The following is a 21,548-nucleotide window of genomic DNA, read 5'->3' on the forward strand; positions in this document are numbered from 1 at the left end:
AGAAACATCTGGATACTTGTACTCTTTGATCTGGGGTCTTCCACTGCGCCTTAATAATTTCCTCTAGCTGATCATAAGCTGGAAAAATGCAGGCACTCCTCTTTTGTCACTTAAATAAACTCTTCTCCGGCTGAGCCGGCAATGCCGAATGCTCTAAATTGAGTGTCTTTAGAACTGCCTATATAAGACCCTCTACCTCCTTCTGAGTTCTTGGAGTGTCACTTTCTGGTTCAGGCTCCTGGTCTGACTCGCCTTCCGATAAAACCTGGCCTTCATCGTCAGATGGGGGGGGGAGAAGGGGGGATGCTTAGAAGGGGCTGAGGCCATGCTGTGCAATTGCACAGGGGTTGATAGCTTCTTTAGGACTTTGTTCAATGTCTCAGGGATGTGGGCTAGTTTCTGTAAGCTGGCAAGTGAGAGAGTAAAAGCACATACCAGATCAAGGTCAGAACCCATAGGGCTACTGCGCCTGGCCCGGGGCTGAGAAGTCATTGGGGCTCATTTATCAACACTGTGCAAATTTGCCCATGGGCAGTAACCGATGGCAACCAATCAGATTGCTGCACTCATTGTTCTACTTGCAGCTGGCTTCAAAAAGCTAATCACTGATTGGTTGCTATAGGTAACTGCCCATGGGCAAATTTGCCCAGTGTTGATAAATGAGCCCCAGTGCCTGTGTGGGGTTAGACAGTGTGTTGGGTCTACATGCCACACATACAGGTTCAACTGAAGGAATTGCAAATTCTCCCTTATAAATGGTACACACAAAATAGGACGCCAAGGGTAAAGTGCACATGGGAGCTAGGGGCTTGGGGGCCACTGACCAGGGAGGCGGGTGACACACCGACCAGGGAGGCAAAGAGAGGTCGTGGACAGGCATCCGTTAGATGCGGGGGGGGGATGCTGCTGAATACAGGAGGAGGAGGCAGGTAATGAAGCCCAGACAAGAGGAGAAGTTAAAGTTTACTATTCAATGTCCGCTCTCCAAGCTGTAAGATCTTCATCCCCATGGTGCCTGTGCCCCCCCAATCTAGGGAAGAGAAAAACCTATCTTGTAAAAACTCAGTAGAAGTTTATGAGGAAATTTGGAATACATTTTGGAGTTATATTTCTCTCTTTACAATGGAATCTTGCCCAACGAACAAATATTTAACACAAAGATCTCCTTTTTCAAAGCTATAACTGAAATAGATGACTTGTACTTGTAACTAACCCATATACTGTATATTGGGAATTGTATTATTACATGAGTAGAATTATGTCTGTGGTTACTGTGGTGTAACTACTGGGGGTGCAATCTCAGATAGGCCCACACCACCTTGGGGCCCACCAGAGCAGTGGTAAAACATAATGTGGGCAGCAGGGCAGGGATATTTTCCAGATGTAGTTGTCTGTAGGGAAAGATGCATGAGAACAAGGGCAGGCACAACTTGCATTTGGCCCTGGCTGTGGTTAGTTACACTACTGGGTTATTGTGTGACTAATACTCATGCTGTATTTTCTTTTTTTCCCTGTATGCAGATATCTTTTTACTTATAGAATAATTAGCCTTTGGTTGGCAGTCGGCTACTAGGCTTTGTAGTTTATCAACAACTAAAAGGTCACTGTTTGTTGTCAGGGCCTCTTGCATATCTCCACAACTGCCAAATCATTTATTTTCGTCTCAAGGGGCTATTATAGATAGGGACGGGCAAAACAAACAGGCACCCTAGCCAACCAGGGGGCTGCAGTGACAAGAGGATAGAGCGGTGGCGGAAGCAGGAGAACCTGGACAAGGGGTAGGCAGAAGACCTTCAAAAGGTACCTGCCCAGTGCCACCCTCCCCCCCATAGTTGCACCCTACTGCCTATTCCTAGTTCCTGCCCTAATTGTAGGCCCTGGTCACACAGAGAGTTAGCTCTGCTGCCCAGGAAAAGCAGAAGGAGAGAAGCAGATCCCATCTGTCCCAAAGATATGTGTAGATGCACTGACATGCATGTAAAAGCATACATTTTTGGGCCAATCTTGCACTGTATACCTGCACTCAGTCTGAAGCTGTGCCTGTCAGTGCAGCTATCCAGCGCTGTGGAAGATCCGCATCTCTCCACCTGCCTATGAAACTTAGTCAGAGAGCAGCAGAGTTAGTGCCAGGCCTTTATAGCCTCAAAGAGCAAAAACAACACTTTATCCGGGTGCTGAATAATGTTCTACCTCTCTTTGAGTTGAGCACAGCTGGTCCAGGGACTGTCAGATTGGAATTAGGAATTGTTTCCTCTGTAAGGCAAACTGTAGACAGCTGGAGATTGAGTGGAGGCAGTGGTCACCTTCCTCTGGATCAACTAGATATAAGTAAGACAAATATAAGACGATATAAGTAAGGCAAAAGGTTGAACCTGATGGAAATCGATTTTTTTTAACCGTATCTACGAAGTAAATAATTAACTATGAGCTTTCTGATTTTAAGACCCCCCCATAACATAATGCATATGAAACACATTCACAAATGAACAGCAATCTTACTATCAGTGCCAGATCCATTTGTCATACACTGCATATCCACTGAAGCCTACTGGCCACATAAGAGAGTGGTTAACAGGCCCCAAGGGTAATGAACCCATTATGTTCACCTGCCTGTGCAACAAGCCCTATCTGTTTATAAGCAGGGACAGATTTCGGTGCCTGAAAATTTTCCGCCCTAGGCCCGGGCCTTTGTGGCCTCGCCACAAATCCGGGCCTGGTTATATGGATATATGGAGTATGGTCCTGAGGCAGGAATAAGATTGATCAGAAATTGCATGTATACTCATAAAACATATACCTATGAATGAACACTTACAATGACCACCATTAAGCTAAAAAGACGCAGTGGATTGTAAAGTAGTCATCACTAGTATAGTAATATCAAACTTTGGAATTGACCATTACTGAATAATGCAAAACTTTTGTAGACCCTAGAATCCAAGTCTATAAAACACACATTTAGGGCGTTATTTACTAAAACTCTAAAATTTTTATTAAATGTATTGCTGTAACCACATAACTCAAGGGTAGTAATATCTCAACATGAATACAGATTGAGACATTTAACGTACAGCAAAATATCAGACATCTCAATAATTAAAGGGACCTTGTTTGGATTCTGTTAGAATGGCAAAGACAAATGAAAAGTGAAATAAATTGGTACCTGGACTGTGTTGTTAATTTGGAATGTGTATATATATATATATATATATATATATATATATATATATATATATATATATATATATACATACACATCCTTTTTTCTTTCTTTGAATAGTTTTTTCCGTTCTTACTTTGTTATTCCCAATTTTGAAAATGGATGGGCCCTGCGGGACACTGAATACTCCAGGGACAGGAAGCACACATAAGATATATCATCTAGGTGCTCTGATAACCTTTCAATTCCACATTCTCTACTGCAAGGGTCCTAAACCTTTTTTACCCTTGTGCCACATTCAAATGTAAACAGAGTTGGGGAGCAACCCAAGCACCAGAAAAGCCTCTGGGGATGCCAAATAAGGGCATTAATTGGCTCTTTGGTAGCACTGTGTGGACTGGCAGCCTACAGGAGACTCTGTTTGGTAGGACAAGGTTTTAATGCAACCAAAACTTACCTACAAGCCAGTAATTAAAAAATAAGCACCTGCTTTGAGGCCACTGAGAGCAACATCCAAGGGGTTGGTGAGCAACATGTTGCTTGTGAGCCACTGGTTGGGGATCACTACTCTACATACAATATTAATGTTCCTTTCTATTCTTTGGTTTATTTGATTTCTTGCCTCTGTTTTCACTTTTAAGCTAATGCCTAACACTGGGATCAGTGCTTTCTCGTGTCTGCACCCAAAGGCACTGGATTTTGACCCTGAAAAGCCTGAGTATCTATATATTTTCTTGCCCAAATCATCTCCATGTGTCTGCTCCTAGTCTCCAACATAGTGACTCTGGGTGCAGACACAGGAGATCAAGAGTCAAGCAGAGGGGATATTGCTCAGCATGCACTTATGCAGCTCAATGCAGCTCTAGTCTTACTCTGTTAATACAGAAATGCAGTCTCTCCAGTGGACAGACTTCTACCAGATGGACTTTTCATAACCAACAAGTTTATCTTTCTGGATTTTTCTCCCTCCTCTTTCCCCTTTCTGATTTTGCCATTATTACCACAAGAGGTTGTCCACCGTTCAGTTAACTTTTATGATGTAGAGACTGATATTCTGAGACAATTGGCTTTCATTTTTTATTATTTGTGGTTTATTTAACTTTTTATTCAACAGCTCACCAGTTTACAATTCTCGTAATCCGGTTGCTAGGGTCCAAATTACCCTAGCAACCATGCACTGATTTGAACAAGAGACTGGAATATGAATAGGAGAGGGCCTGAATAGAAAGATGAGTAATAAAAAATAGCAGTAACAATACATTTGTAACTTTTCAGAGCATTTATTTTTAGATGGAGTCAGTAACCCCCATTGGAAAGCTGGAAAGAGTCAGAAGAAGAAGGCAAATAATTAAAAAAAAACTATAAAAAATAAATAATGAAGACCAATTGAAAAGTTGCTTTTATAACATACTAAAAGTTAACGTAAAGGTGAACCACAACCTTTAAATAACATATAACTATACTGTAAATTTTTGTTCAGTTCATATGGCTTTCTACTTCAACACTGTTTATGGTAAGCTATAATAATCCTATCTACAAAAAATAAAGTGTCTGTTTCTTTCTTTTTTTATTTGGTTGCTCAATGTTTCGCTTTTTGTCTGTAAAAATTAATTCCCCCCTCCATGATATCTGACGAACCCTATGGGATTACATTGGGTACAACCAAACCCAACAAACGTACTTAGGATTTTCGAAAATGCTGTCATTCAGTCTGTCATCTGTTCACACCCAAAATCACATCATCTAACCAAGCAATGCACCGTTCCATAGTATTAGAGGACTAATCTACAGTGCATAGTGGCAAAGGAAAAAACATGCACCTTGGGGTTAAAAGTTTTAAAACATGTCCTACATCCGCACTGGGAGCTCCATCCCATGTAGGTGGCTTAGCGTTTACAAGGGGCTTTATTGTTTAAAAAAAAGCTACTGTTTCTCCACCTGGAATGAAAGCTTTGTTAACCTGCATCTCTGGTGGGAAAAAATTCCTCTCCAGTTCTCTATCATGCTATGGAGTATATGACTGCTGTTTTTGGAATAAATTGGCAACATGACAACAAGAGGCGTCTATAATGTCAAGCTGGAGTGCCTGTGGCCCACTGAAAAGTCAGATAGCAAGAGCCCACCACCCTGGCACATCACCCCCCAATAACACCAACCACCCTGTGCCAAGTCTTGAAGAACATCTTAAAGAAGCAGGCAAAATACACTAGGATACTATAATACTGTTTTTGTAGTCTACATGAAACTTGAGGGATACTGTCATGGGAAAAAAAAAATTTTTCAAAATGAATCAGTTAATAGTGCTGCTCCAGCAGAATTCTGCACTGAAATCCATTTCTCAAAAGAGCAAACAGATTTTTTTATATTCAATTTTGAAATCTGACATGGGGCTAGACATTTTGTCAATTTCCCAGCTGCCCATGTCATGTGACTTGTGCTCTGATAAACTTAAATCACTCTTTACTGCTGTACTGCAAGTTGGAGTGATTATCACCCCCTCCCTTTCCCCCCCCAGCAGCCAAATAAAAGAACAATGGGAAGGTAACCAGATAGCAGCTCCCTAACACAAGATAAGAGCTGCCTGGTAGATCTAAGAACAACACTCAATAGTAAAAACCCATGTCTCACTGAGACACATTCAGTTACATTGAGAAGGAAAAACAGCAGCCTGCCAGAAAGCATTTCTCTCCTGAAGTGCAGGCACAAGTCACATGACATGGGGCAGCTGGGAAATTGACAAAATGTCTAGCCCCGTGTCAGATTTCAAAATTGAATATAAAAAAATCTGTTTGCTCTTTTGAGAAATGGATTTCAGTACAGAATTCTGCTGGAGCAGCACTATTAACTGATTCATTTTGGAAAAAAAAATTTTCCCATGACAGTATCCCTTTGGCACTTGGCACATTGTTAAACAAAAACTACATTACCCACCATGCATTGGGAGATGCAGGCTTGGCACTTTAGAACAAGAAAAAATGTGGCTGGTTTAAAAAGTACAAACCAGCCAAAGGCCCAAAAAGTAGCCTAAATCTGTATCTTGGCTAGTTTGTACTTTCAAAACCTGACTGGGCTTTAAAATTAGTAGCCCAATTTGGCTGGAAAACTGCCAACATGGCAACCCTGGGGTGGAGTTTTCCTGCAGTGAAAACTATAGACTTGTAGAAGTGTTTTTCACTCAGCAACAGCTATACAGGCTCAACATGTCCCTGATCTGAAATCTTCCTGTAGCAAATGTTAAAAAAGTAGCCAATCACTCCAACTGCAAAGCTATGACAGCTGCAGCAAACTGTACATAAGTGTGATTATATCAACACTAACTCACGCTGTTTGAACCGAACCTAACCATACCCATTGTCCAACTATCCGGGTCCAACCAACCCATCAGAGGGGACAGGTACAAGTGGGTGGGAGGGCTTTGGTGCAAACAGACAGCACTGGGTTTGGGTGAATGATTTCTCTGAAAATTCAGGAATGGTGTGGTGCCACACTTGATTTGAGTGCCAAAGATCATTGGCACAACACAATTTAACCCTCCTGCCCAGGGCCTTTTCAAAACACCTACTGCAGGGTTCTCCTGCTTCCAGTGAAGTAAGTGCAGAGGTCAACATAATAACATAGTACGTTAGGTAAAAAAAAAAAAAGACACATGTCCATTAAGTGCAAACTTTTAATGATATATATAACCTGCCTAACTGCTAGTTGAGGAAAGCAAAAAACCCATTTGAAGCCCCGGGGGGGAAAATTTTCTTCCTGACTCCAATATGGCAATCGGACCAGTCCCTGGATCAACTTGTACTATGAGCTATCTTCCGTAAACCCTTGCTTACCCTTCCCTCCTTGGATTATCTACCTGAAACAGGTGTAATATGGCTTCTTTCAGGTGCCTCACAGAATACACAGGTTATCTATCACCTACTTATAAAAAACAGCTATACTGATGTTTCCTTAGAATTCAGACTGTAAGGCTAGGAGCACACAAGGCTAAATGCAGCTACAGTGAGTAGATTTTGGCAAAAAACATTCATTAAGTGTAGCTGCAGACGGGTCAAGGCCATGGCTGTAAGTGGAGCTACATGACAGAGCAGCCGGGATCCATATACTCCTTGCTTAAAAGTTTTTCTTTTTTAATTATTTAAAATCTAGTGCATACTGTACATAGATTTTACTTTAACATGCACTCTGAGCTAAATGATAGCTATACTATACTCCACACAGAGGATTACCGAGTGAAGTAACTACATAGTAAGCAGACCACTCAGCCACAGGGGAGTTCACTTCTGCTTCCTTTGTAGGGGGGACTATTCCCCTAGAGACTAGGGGTTATGTATAGCAACTAATCAGCAGGAACTATTTATAATAATAATTGGTACATGTATTAAAAGTGTTGTGATATAACAAGAGTTAAGGGTTTCTTAGACACCCTGTTAATTGAGGCCCTTGCCCTAAACCCCCCCCCCCAGTATTGTAGCTAAATAGAAAAGTCTCTACAAATGCTCAAACACCCTCGCAAAAAAGCAAGGAAAGAAAATCAATGGGTTCTTCTTTAATGCATTGCCTGTGATTGAATATGGGCCTTGCATCGAGTGAAATACTTATGGCAAAATTGTGTGTCTAAATTAATTGTCTGGTTCAAGGTCTATGATACTTTAACAATTCTACCTCTAATTTGTTGTAGGTTTTGTGTACAAAACTTCCTTTCTGTGCACACTTTTAAAAAAGTGTGTTTAAGAAAAAAGCAAACAAATACTGTATTATTTATAGGTATAAAAAAACTTTTTGTGCTCTGGTGTCACAACTTATAGTGGGGCTTCCTGGATGCTTGGCAAAGTATAAACTATTCAAAGCAACTGCAAAAGTAGGTCTGCACAAACACAATGCAAAAAGTTTTGCATGTATTAGAAGCCAACAATGGTGTCAAATATAAAGGAAAATAAGTTTGGACAGATAAGCACCTAAATGTGTCAAAGCCACTTGTGATTTAGTTAAATTAAATCCGCCCCACAGTTTTTGGATTCCGTTTAACTAAATGAAGGATGCAGAAATGATTCTCCCCATGTACCATAAGCCTTAATGAGACAGAGAGAACAACAGACATAATAAAATAGACTATTACATTACTGCTGATATAGTATGAGGAATATGCGAGGGGACATGATTACACTTTATAAGTACATTAGAGGACATTATAAACAAATAGTAGGGGACTTTTTTACCCATAAAGTGGATCACCGTACCAGAGGCCACCCCTTTAGACTAGAAGAAAAGAACTTTCATTTGAAGCAACGTAGAGGGTTCTTCACAGTCAGGACAGTGAGGTTGTGGAATGCACTGCCGGGTGATGTTGTGATGGCTGATTCAGTTAATGCCTTTAAGAATGGCTTGGATGATTTATTGGACAGACATAATATCAAAGGCTATTGTGATACTAAACGCTATAGTTAGTATAGATATAGGTATATATAGTTTATGTAGTGAAATTAGGGAGGGGTGTATGTATGGATGCTGGGTTTTCATTTGGAGGGGCTGAACTTGATGGATTTTGTCTTTTTGCAACTCGATTTAACTATGTAACTATGAATATTATAATTAAATATAAAACAACTGTTAAAAAAATGCCTGAATATAAAAGTCTGAGGATATATTTTCTCCCCCAAATCATCTCCATGTGTCTGCACTAAGGATGCACCGAATCCACTTTTTTGGAATCGTCCGAACCCCCGAATACTTTGCGAAAGATTCGGCCGAATACAGAACCGAATCCGAACCCTAATTTGCATATGAAAATTAGGGGTGGGAAGGGGAAACCATTTTTACTTTCTTGTTTTGTGACCAAAGTCACGTGATTTCCCTTTCCTGCCCCTAATTTACATATGCAAATTAGGATTCGGTTTGACCAGGCAGAAGGATTCGGCCGAATCCGAATCCTGCTTAAAAAGGCCGAATCCTGGCCGAATCCCGAACCGAATCCTGGATTCTGTGCATCCCTAGTCTACACCCAGTCCAACATAGGAGCAAAATTACTAACCTCCGAAAATTCGCCAGCGACGGCTTCACTCACAGCGCAACACTTCACCAGGCATAGATTAAGCAGGACAACACTAATTCACTAAAATCCAAAGTTGCGTCCAGGGCGCCGACCGCTGGCAAAGTAGCGCTAGCGTTACTGCGTCAAGCGTTACTGCGCTAGCGTTGGCTAATTTGCATACGGCGGGAATGGATGTATATGTTGCAGCAATGTATATGCTGCAACATGGATGAATGTTGAATGTTAAAGTTGAATGGATGTATATGTTGCAGCAAATACATTACACTACACAAGCCCGGGAAACCTTAATAAAATAAAATAAAGTTCTTATATTGCCCTACACATGAGCCCAGTCTGTAGTTTAAGTGCCATATGTTATGAAATGTAGGGGGAAGCCGGTTACCCCAAAAAAAAATCTATGCTATTTTTCAGCCTTTTGCCCTGAAAAAGGAAAAGACGCCAGCCTTTTTTGGGACTGAGAACATTTTTCAAATATTTTTTGAGGAATTCCTATCTACTCTATTGCACTTCGCCTGGTCTGAGGTGGCGAAGGAAAGTCTGGCGAAGAGGTAACGTTCAGTAAAATCCGCATCTTAGTGAATTTGCGTAGTTACGTCCATTCGTCAGAGCGCAAATTCGGCAGGCGTTAGGGAGCGAAGTCTATCTCCTTCGCTAGTGAAGTTACACTGTCGACTGTTAGTAAATCGGCAAAGTACTGAAATGATGTCACACTGGCGAATTTTCACCCGCGTTAGTCACTTCGCTCTTTAGTAAATTTGCCCCATAGTGCCTTTGGGTGCATACACATGAGATCAAGAGTCAAGCAGAGGGGATGTTGCTCAGCATGCACTTATGCACAGATCTAGAAACAGCCTAATACAGCACTAGTCTTACTCTGTGCATACAGAAATACATTTTCTACAATGGACAGACTTCTACCTGATGGACTTTTCATAACCAATAGATATCTGGACAATTGTAAGGAAAGTGTATCTTTCTCAACCTTTCTCCCTCCTCTTTCCCCTTTCTGATTTTGACATTATTACCACATTAAAGGGTTAGTCAAGCTTTCAGTTAATTTTTAGTATGATGTAGAGACTGATATTTTGAGACAATTTGCAATTAGTTTTACATTTTTATTATTGTTGGTTTTTGAGTTATTTAGCTCTCCAGTTTGCAGTTCTGGCAAACTAGTTGCTAGGGTCCAAATTACCCTAGCAACCATGCAATGATTTGAATAAGAGACTGGAATATGAATAGGAGAGGGCCTGAATAGAAAGATGAGTCATAAAAAGTAGCAATAACAATACATGTGTGACCTTCCAAAGCATTTGTTTTTATTTGGGGTCAGTGACCCCCACTGGAAAGCTGGAAAAAGTCAGAAGAAGGCAAATAATTGAAAAAAAAAACTATAAAAATAAAAAATTAAGAACAACTGATAAGTTGCTTAGAACTGGCCATTCTATAACATACTAAATGTTAAAGTAAAGGTGAACCACCCCTTCAACCAACCAGTTGTAAACATAAGGGACATAGGATTTCAACAACTGTACATGCTATAATAATCCTATCTACAAAAAATAAAGTGTCTGTTTCTTTCTTTTTTTTTCTTTGGTTGTTCCTTATTTTAGCTTTTTGTCTGTAAAATGAATTCCCCCCGCTAGCAACAGCCCACCATTATAGCTGACCACCCCTATGGGATTTCATTGGGTACAACCAAATTCAACAAAACATGTATTAGGGTTTTCAAGGGGGCTGTCCTTCAGTCTGCCATCTGTTCAACCCCAAAATCACATCATCTAACCAAGCAATACACCGTTCCATAGTATTAGAGGACTAATCTACAGTGCATAGTGGCAAAGGAAAAACACAGCACCTTGGGGTTAAAAGTTTTAAAATATATCCTACGTCAGCATTGAGAGCTCCATCCCGTGTGGGCGGCTTAGCGCTTACAGGGGGCTTTTTAGTTTAAAAAATAAAAACTACTGTTTCCCCACGTGGAATGGGGGCTATGCTAAACTGCATCTCTGGTGGGGGGTAAAAATTTAGGTTCATAGCAGGCCAATGTCTTTGATGTAAGCCTGAATACAAAGACACAAGATGTGTTTGAATCCTCACTCCGTTGCATTTTTAATAAAGACAAGTGATTATGGAGCTCACTATTCCTATATTGTACAGTAATATTTATTTTGAAGTGACCAATTATTAAATGTAATTATTATATGTAATATGTAAGGCTTCTGGATGATTTGTTTTTACTATTAGGTCAATATCTGGGGGCACAAGCCTGGACCTAGGCAGGTTTTCTTCTTGTGACTGCACCTAGGGAGGGTGAGATTTTTTTTAGTTGCACAAATAAAAGTAAAGTTTCATTCATTTTGTAACCTTTCTCTTATCTCTACATTGCTCTGCATCAGGGAGGACGATTACATGGGATTAAGCATTTAGTGCAGGCATGTCCAAAGTCAGGCCCGGGGGCCAAATGCGGCCTGTTTTCAAATTTACACCGACCCTCAGCCTCCATCATGAAATTAATAATAATGCGCCCGCATCAGGAATCGCGTAGCCGTAGCAGTAATATTTGGGCACATACTTCTTTAGGGCTGAAGATGCAATAGACTTACTGACGTGCCAGTACAGTAAACGAAAGACATATGCGAGAGCAGCGCTTCACTACATGCCTGTACATGTCTATTACTAACACCTTCAGCACACAGGCAGCAGTATAGACTAAGTGGCAGATCATTTCACTAATGTGCCCAAATATTACTGCTACGCGATTCCTTGTTTAAATGAGTTAAATGATGTTAATGGTTCAAAGAATGTCAGGCTGAATGGTCGGCCCCCAAACATTTTCACCTCACCAAATCTGGCCCTCGTTGCAAAAAGTTTGGACACGCTTGCTTTAATGGAATCATTTTGCACTCATCACAGTTTTTATATTCTCTTTTCTATACAAAAATTAAATAGTTTTAGGCTTATAGGGAGACACATGGGCAGACAGAACACTAGCCAGTACCGTCTTCCTCAATTGTTATATAACCACTGGGTACTGCTGCACCACAAATTCACCATGTACTTTTGCCTAAAAAAACAAGTCTTTTGGACCATAAAAAGTCCTCTCCAGCTCTCTCTCATACTATGGAGTATATGACTGCTGTTGTTGGAATAAATTGGCAACATGACAACAAGAGGCGTCTATAATGTCAGGCTGGAGCGCCTGTGGCCCACTGAAAAGTCAGCCACCACCCTGGCACATCACCCCCCAACAACACCAACCACCCTGTGCTAAGTCTTATCCTGAGTGTCTTGAAGAACATCATAACGAAGCAGGCAAAATACACTAGGATACTATAACACTGTTTGATATATCTATTCTCATGGAACATTACAGAGACCATTGAGAGATTGATCTTACATATATTGTTGGATTTCTTTTTGCTTAACCCTTTACTCACGGCTGCCATTGGGCCCTAACATGGCTGTAGTTACTGGGTGCAGATCCTGTTAAGAAGTGGATGGGATGTGCATCACAGTCAGAAATGTACAGCAGGGTCTTGCGCGATGGCTGGACTGAATGTAACTGACACATGTTTCTAAAAGTGCTGAAATGGCTGCTACTGCTGCTGCCAGCAAACAATGTTGTCAGAAGAACAGGGTGGAGTTTTCCTGCAGTGAAAACCATAGAGTTGTAGAGGTGATTTTCACTTAGCAATAGTTGACTAGCTATACAGGCTCAACATGTCCCTGATCTGAAATCTTCCTGTAGCAAATGTTAAAAAAGTAGCCAATCACTCCAACTGCAAAGCTATGACAGCTGCAGCAAACTGTACATAAGTGTGATTATATCCACATCAACACTAACTCACGCTGTTTAAACCGGACCTAACCATACCCATTGTCCAACTATCCGGGTCCAAACAACCCATCAGAGGGGACAGGTACAAGTGGGTGGGAGGGCTTTGGTGCAACCAGAGGGCACTGGGGTTGGGTGAATGACTTCTCTGGTGCATAAAAATTCAGGTATGGTGTGGTACCACACTTGATTTGAGTGCCAAAGATCCTTGGCACAACACCATTTAACATTCCTGTCCATGACCTTTTCAAAACACTTACTGCAGGGTTCTTCTGTGCCCAGGTAAGTAAGTGCAGAGGTGAACATAGTAACATAAGGCTAGGCGCACACAGGGCTAACTGCAGCTACAGTGAGTGGATTTTGGAGTAAAACTGCATTCATATCCATATGGATCCATATGCGCCTTGCTTAAAGGTTTTTCTTTTTGAATTATTTAATTGCTAGCACATACAGAACATATATTTTACATTTAAAATAAGAACCACACTGTTTTATTAGCTGTTTTATAAGCTAAACGATAGCTATACTATATTCCATACAGAGGATCACCAAGTGGCATATCTACAGAGTAAGCAGACCCCTTGGCCACCGGGGAGCCCAGATCTGCTTTCTTTGTAGGGGGGCCCTATGCTCATAGAGACTAGGGTCATGTAATAAAATACACTAAGTCTGTGCAGGTGCAGTAACCAATAGCAACTATTCAGCAGGAAGCATTTACTGGTCACCTGTTTAAAAGCAAGCATTTTATTGGTTGCTATAGTTTACTGCACATAGGCAAACTTAGTACCTTTTAATACATATGGGGTTACAAGGAAAAAAACAAGGAAAAAACTTTTGTGTACAAAATTTCCTTTCTGTGTACACTTTTAAACATGTGTGTACACAAAACAAGCAAACAAATACTATGTTATGTATAGGTATAAAACCTTTTTATGTTCTGGTGTCACAACTTATAGTGGGGCTTCCTGGATGCTTGGCAAAGTATAAACTATTCAAAGCAACTGCAAAAGTAGGTCTGCACAAACACAATGCAAAAAGTTTTACATTTATTAGAAGCCAACAATGTCAAATATAAAGGAAAATAAGTTTGGACAGAGAAGCACCTAAATGTGCCAAAGCCACTTGTGATTTCATTAAATTAAATCTGCGCACAGTTGTATTTGGCTAGAAAATTCATATTTGGATTCCGTTTAACTAAATGAAGGATGCCGAAATGCTTCTCCTCATGTACAATAAGCCTTAACTAGACAGAGAGAAAAACAGAGAGTATAAAAATAGACTATTGCACAGTGTTCATTAATTATATTCATTATAAGAATTTTCATTTTTGTATGGTGATCACTTGATTTTAAACTAATATGCATTTTTAATTGGTTTGGTTTTATAAGTCTTGTATCTGTAGGGGGCGCTTATGCTTCTGATGAAGTGACTTTGGTCACGAAACGCGTTAAGCTGGTTCCTCTGCCCGCAGTTTAAGATTGTGTTTTAACCTGAACTAATAAAGATTCTACGTTTTACTACAAGTTTGGTTTCCCCGACATCCTGCTTCATTGGCGCCTCACATACAATCAAGTTTCTTCACGTGTGAATCACCGCAGCCAGAGCGGATCTGTGGGAGGCGTTCTCATAGCAGGTTTTACTGTTTCCCTGTCGAGTGCGGCAATGGCCCCTATCCGATAAAAATAGACTATTGCATTACAGCTGATATAGTATGAGGAATATTATAATTATCCCAAATAAGGCATGCACTCACAGGTCTTATCCAAGGTGAAAAAAATGGTGTTTATTCAGCAAAAAACTGCAGTTTTTTGCTGAATAAACACCATTTTTTCACCTTGGATAAGATCTGTGAGTGCATGCCTTATTTGGGACAGTTATCTTATTGTTTGCATTTTGCAACCAGGCACACTTTACCTTTATACGTGCTGTGCTGGCTTCAAGCAAGTTTTCAAATATTATAATTAAATATAAAACAACTGTTATAAAAGCATGAATAAAAAAACCTGAGGCTATATTTTCTCCCCCAAATTATCTCCATCTGTCTGTACCCAGTCCAATGGGGCAAATTCACTAAACGATGAAGCGCCTAACACTAGCGTAAATACGCCAGCGTAGCGCATTTTCGTTAATTCGCAGATTCACTAACGGACGCTGGTGTAAATTCGCTAGTGTTACTTCGCTAGTCCGCGACCCCCATTGGAAAGCTGAAAAGAGTCAGAAGAATTGAATAATTGGAAAAAACTATAAAAATAAATAATGAAGAACAACTGATAAGTTGCTTAGAACTGGCCATTCTATAACATACTAAAAGTTAAAGTAAAGGTGAACCTCCCCATCAACCAACCAGTTGTCAACATAAGGGACATAGGATTTCAACAACTGTACATTTTTGTTCAGGTCATATGGTTTTCTACTTTAACACTGTTTATGGTAAGCTACAATATTCCGATCTTCAAAAATTAAAGTGTCTGTTTCTTTTTTTTCTCTGGTTGTTCCTTATTTAGCTTTTTGTCTGTAAAAATTAATTCCCCCCACTAGCAACAGCCCACCATTATATCTGAACACCCCTATGGGATTTCATTGTACAACCAAATTCAACAAAACATGTACTTAGGGTTTTCAAGGGTGCTGTCCATAAGTCTGTCATCTGTTCAACCCCAAAATCACATCATCTAACCAAGCAATACACCGTTCCATAGTATTGGAGGACTAATCTACAGTGCATATTGGCAAAGGAAAAACATGCACCTTGGGGTTAAAAGTTTTAAAATATATCCTACATCCACATAGAGAGCTCCATCCCGTGTGGGTGGCTTAGCGCTTGTTTAAAAAAAAAAAAAAGTTTCTCCACCTGGAATGGGGGCTTTGTTAACCTGCATCTGTGGTGGGGGGAAAAATTTAGGTTCATAGGCGCCATTTCAGTAAATTCAGAGACAGCAGGCCAATGTCTTTGATGCAAGCCTGAATGCAAAGACGCAAGATGTGTTTGAATCCTCACTCCATTGCATTTTTAATACAGACAAGTTATTATGGAGTTCACTATTCTATTCCTATAGTGTGCAGTAACTTTTATTTTGAAGTGACCAATTATTTTATGTAATTATTATATGTAATATGTAAGGCTTCTGGATGATTTGTTTTTACTATTAGGTCAATATCTGGGGGCGCAAGCCTGGACCTAGGCAGGTTTTCTTCTTGTAACTGCACCTAGGGAGGGTGAGAATTTTTTTAGTTGCACAAATAAAAGTAAAGTTTCATTCATTTTGTAACCTTTCTCTTATCTCTACATTGCTCTGCATCAGGCAGGAAGATTGCATGGGATTAAGCATTGAGCATTCTTTAGTGGAATCATTTTGCATTGATCGGTTTTATAGTCCCTTTTATATAAAAAATTTTTAATAGTTATAGGCTTATATGGGCAGACAGAACACTAGCCAGTACCGTCTTCCTGTTGTTATTATATATATTATATAACCACTGGCTGCCACTGCACCACAATTTCACCATGTACTTTTGCCTAAGCTCTCAATCTCATACTATGGAGTATATGACTGCTGGCAACCTGACAACAAGAGGCGTCTATAATGTCAGGCTGGAGTGCCTGTGGCCCACTGAAAAATCAGACAGCAAGAGCCCACCACCCTGGCACATCACCCCCCAATAACACCAACCACCCTGTGCCAAGTCTTATCCTGAGTGTCTTGAAGAACATCATAACGAAGCAGGCAAAATACACTAGGATACTATAACACTGTTTGCTATATGCTGTATCTATTCTCATGGAACATTACAGAGACCATTGCGAGATTGATCTTACATATATTGTTGGATTTCTTTTTGCTTAACCCTTTACTCACGGCTGCCATTGGGCCCTAACATGGCTGTAGTTACTGGGTGCAGATCCTGTTAAGAAGTGGATGGGATGTGCATCACAGTCAGAAATGTACAGCAGGGTCTTGCGAGATGGCTGGACTGAATGTAACTGACACATGTTTCTAAAAGTGCTGAAATGGCTGCTACTGCTGCTGACAGCAAACAATGTTGTCAGAAGAACAGGGTGGAGTTTCCCTGCAGTGAAAACCATAGAGTTGTAGAGGTGATTTTCACTCAGCAACAGTTGACTAGCTATACAGGCTCAACATGTCACTGATCTGAAGTCCTCCTGTAGCAAATGTTACAAAGTAGCCAATCACTCCAACTGCAAAGCTATGACAGCTGCAGCAAACTGTACATAAGTGTGATTATATCCACATCAACACTAACTCACGCTGTTTAAACCGGACCTAACCATACCCATTGTCCAACTATCATTATTTTACCCGGGTCAAACCAAAACATTAGAGGGGACAGACAGGTACAAGTGGTTGGGAGGGCTTTGGTGCAACCAGAGGGCAGTGGGGTTGAGTGAATGATTTTTCTGGTGCATAAAAATTCAGGTGTGGTGCCACACTTGATTTGAGTTCCAGAGATCCTTGGCACAACACCATTTAACCCTCCTGTCCAGGGCCTTTTTAAAACACCTACTGCAGGGTTCTCCTTCTCCCAGGGAAGTAAGTGCAGAGGAGAACATAATAACATAGTAAGTTCGGTTAAAAAAGACACATGTCCATCAAGTTCAAACTTTTATGTTGAGATACAGTATAACCAGTCTAACTGCTAGTTGAGGGAGGCAAAAAAAAATTGAAGCCTCTCCAATTTGCCTCAGATGATAAAAAAATACTTCCTGACTCCAAAATGGCAGTCCCTCGATGAACTATTACCGTAACCCTTGCTAACCTTCCCCTCCTTGGATTATATAACTAAACCAGGTGTATTATGGGTTCTTTCAGGTGTCTCATAGAATGCACAGGTGATCTATTAACTTCAAATAAAAAATGGCTAAACTGATGTTTCGTTAGTGTTCAGGCTGTAAGGCTAGTAGCACAAAAAACTACTGTAAATGCAGCTACAGTGAGTAGATTTTGGCGTAAAACTGCATTCATTCAGTGTAACTGCACACAGGTCAAGGCCATGGCTGTCAGTGGAGCTACACTGGAGTGGATCCATATACTTCTTGGGTAAAGGTTTTTCTTTTTTAAATATTTAAACTCTAGTGCAGGGATCCCCAACCTTTTGAACCCGTGAGCAACATTCAGAAGTAAAAGGAGTTGGGGAGCAACGCTAGCATAAAAAATGTTCTTGGGGTGCCAAATAAGGGCTGTGATTGGCCATTTAGTAGCCCCTATGTGGATTGTCAACCTACATTGAGGCTCTGTTTGGCAGTAAACCTGGTTTTTATACAGCCAAAACTTTCCTCCAAGCCAGGAATTCAAAAAGAAGCACCTCCTTTGAGGACACTGAGAGCAACATCCAAGGGGTTGGAGAGCAACATGTTGCTCGCGAGCTACTGGTTGGGGATCACTGCTCTAGTGCATACATAGATTTTACTTTTAACATGCACTTAATGATAGCTACAGTATACTGTACTCCATACAGAGGATAACCAAGTGGGTAGCTACAGAATAAGCAAACAACTCAGCCACAGGAGGGCCCAGGTCTGCTCAGGCCCGGATTTGTGGAGAGGCCACCAAGGCCCGGGCCTAGGGTGGTAGGATTTTAGGGGGCAGCATGCTGCTCAACCACACCCACATTCAGAAACACTGGGTACGCAATAGTAATATAGTAATACAATAGTTTAATTTCCCGTGCGCCAATCCCCATTGCACTTGTCCCAATGATGAAAATGTTAGCAAATAAAAGGGAGCAACGAACGACATTGGGTCTAGGGGCACCCACTATGTAAATCCAGCCCTGGATCTGCTTCCTTTGGAGGGGGGGCTAGTCTCCTAGAGATTAGGGGGTTATGTAATAAAATACACTATGTTTGTGCAGGTGCAATAACCCATAGCAACTAATCAGCAGGAAGCATTTACTGGTCACCTGTTTAAAACCGTCTGGTTCAAGGTCTATGATACTTTAATAATTCTACCTCTAATTTGTAGTTTTGTGTAGAAAAATATTCTTTCTGTGTACACTTTTACAAAAAAAAGTGTGTACACAAAACAAGCAAACACTGTATTATGTGTAAGCATAAAAAACCTTTTGTGCTCTGGTTTCAAAACTTATAGCAGGGCTTCCTGGATGCTTTGCAAACTATAAGCTATTCAATGCAACACACTGCAAAAAGGTTTTACATTAGAAGCCAACAACTGTGTCAAATATAAAGGAAAAGAAGCTCGGGCAGAGAAGCACCTAAATGTGCCTAGGCCACTTGTGATTTAGTTAAATTAAATCCGCCCCACAGTTGTATTTGGCTAGAAAATTCATATTTGGATTCTGTTTAAACAAAATGAAGGATGCACAAGTGATTCTCCTCATAAGCCTTAACAAGAAAGAAAGAAAGAAAGAAAGAAAGAACGGACTATTACAATACAGCTGATATAGTATGAGCAATATTATAGTTAAATAAAAACCAACTGTTAAAAATGATGTGCAATGTTTTAAAATTCAAACATTAACATTTCTCAATTATATATTCAACAAATACAAATATAGAGAAATATACGTTTACAGTTCATATTTTATATTTCATTAATTTAATTATCAATATAGCAAAATATTGCACATTTTAGCTTTCATAATAAATCATCCAGAAGTTTTAATTTCTTCATACATTAACTTATTACCAACAACAAAAAAATATATGAAACCAAAAAAATCTGTATTGCTCACTGCCTGCCCATTGCCCGCAAGGGCCAAGTGATGCCTTTTGTCAGCTTTTCAATTGCGCTGTATAGGGATGTCACGCAAATACATACCTTTGACCAGGTATATACAACTTGTTCCCTCCAACTCTAGGAGTTCTAGCTAACAGGATAGCCAAGGACGCAGAGCCTTTTTTAGACAATAAATACAAACTAAGAATTTTGGGGTCAGAGCCAATGCAATGTCCTAGATGAAGTAGAATTCAGGAAGAGGCAACCAGGAGTATTATGATTACTAGTGTATGTAGTCCAGGTGATGCCCAAAGTCTGACACTTTAATAGCACCCAGGGAACTTTATGAGGTTGCACTGTGCTGAATGATGGGCATTGGCAAGGTGAGACCCAGATGGAAGAAGGCACAACCTTGAACTCTGCAACAAATGATTATAGTTCCAATTTTGGTTGAAGCTTGTAAGATGTTTTTCTGGCTCCTTGGTTTCACCCATGATGTTCTCTATACTAAATGAGCATTTGCTGTGAGAATTACTGGGATGGTTATCAACATCCTGTGCTGTCAATACCCTGTGTACCCCCTGGTCGGGGCAAGGAACTGTTATGTTTATGTCGGGGTAGGGAACAAGGTGGTTTGGCATGGCAAAGTTCTCTGGTATTGCCAAGCATGTCATTGGAATCTGCTGTGCTTGGAGGGCACTGTTTGGAGTGCAGTAATGTAGTGGGTTGTACATTACAAGTCCATCCTTAAATAACTCCTGGTGTTGCCTTTTAAATCTTTTTCTCCTTCTAAGGAAGCTTCCGTTATCAAACATGTCCTTGGAGGCAGGGTCTAGTGTCCAATAATTGCCTTTTCCTGGATTTCCTGGTTCCCGAGGTATTTTAATAAAGCAGTCATTAAGGGACAGGTTGTGCCTGATAGAGTTCTGCCAAGCAGGGAACTTGTCCTTGTAGTAAGGGAACTTGCTGCTGATAAAATCACAGATGCCACTGAGAGTCAGTTTCTTGTGTGGGCTCTGCATAATAGCAATGGTGATCAGAGCAATGTAAGAGTAAGGAGGCTTTACCAGGGCCCTTTTGACTTTGCCATTAGTTGTTGTGTCCAATGAGTGTTTAGAAGTACCTCTTTCTCTCTCTCCAGAGGAATGGCTTGCACTTTCATTGCAGCTTAGCTTGGAGGGACTCAACACGCCTCTGTCCCCCATGTCTGAATCTGTGGGCTGTTGATAAATGTGGGACCTTGGACTACAGGGATCATCTTCTCCAAGAATATCAATTTCATCCTCATCATCAGAGACTCCTGCATAATCCTGGGATTGATGGTGGGCACTGGAATCCTGGCTTAAGTTCATTGTATACTCTGATGCTGGGTTTGTAGCTAGAGTTGTACTTCCACACTGCTCTCTGTGAATATGAAACTGCAATGGTGAAAACTCATATCACTGGTCTCTCTCCCTCCTTTTTATAAAATCACTGTTCTGCCCCTGCATTCATTTGCACTTGAATTGTAGCTAATCTGTCAAATAAGCCTTTGTGTGACATGGTCCTGCATCTGGGAGGGAGGGGTTACATGAGGACCATACCCGTGCTGTTGCTGAATTAGGAGGATGTGGTATCTGTTATATGCACTATAACTAGTGTTGTCACATTTTCTAGACAGAAATCCAGGCCTTCCTATTTTTTTTCCTATAAATAACATTGACATCAAACACCGGCTATATTTGTTTTATCATGGTCTATCTGTCCCTATTTTACAAGATATGTGTGTATGTGAGTGTGTGTATATATACACACATAATATGGGAGCTATGC

At 40.6% G+C, this 21,548-nt stretch overlaps 1 protein-coding gene across 7 annotated transcripts in view; it reads right to left on the bottom strand.

The window, feature by feature from the left end:
* The window catches only part of foxd4l1.2.L (forkhead box D4 like 1, gene 2 L homeolog), a 59,389-nt gene extending 38,185 nt beyond the window's left edge, over window positions 1–21,204 (bottom strand). For 2 of the 7 annotated variants that reach the window (XM_041586400.1, XM_041586341.1), the window contains exons 1-2: window positions 12,644–13,805; window positions 2,191–2,318 (exon numbers count right to left, since the gene is read on the bottom strand). Coding sequence is in view for 2 of the 7 variants with exons in the window: in XM_041586560.1 (XP_041442494.1) it covers window positions 20,060–21,088 (1,029 nt within the window). In the remaining 5 variants the exon portion in view is untranslated. 7 annotated transcript variants of the gene reach the window in all.
* Between the last annotated feature and the right edge of the window lie 344 nt (window positions 21,205–21,548).

The sequence above is a fragment of the Xenopus laevis genome, chromosome 1L, assembly GCF_017654675.1.
Source record: "Xenopus laevis strain J_2021 chromosome 1L, Xenopus_laevis_v10.1, whole genome shotgun sequence".
Lineage (NCBI taxonomy): Eukaryota > Metazoa > Chordata > Amphibia > Anura > Pipidae > Xenopus > Xenopus laevis.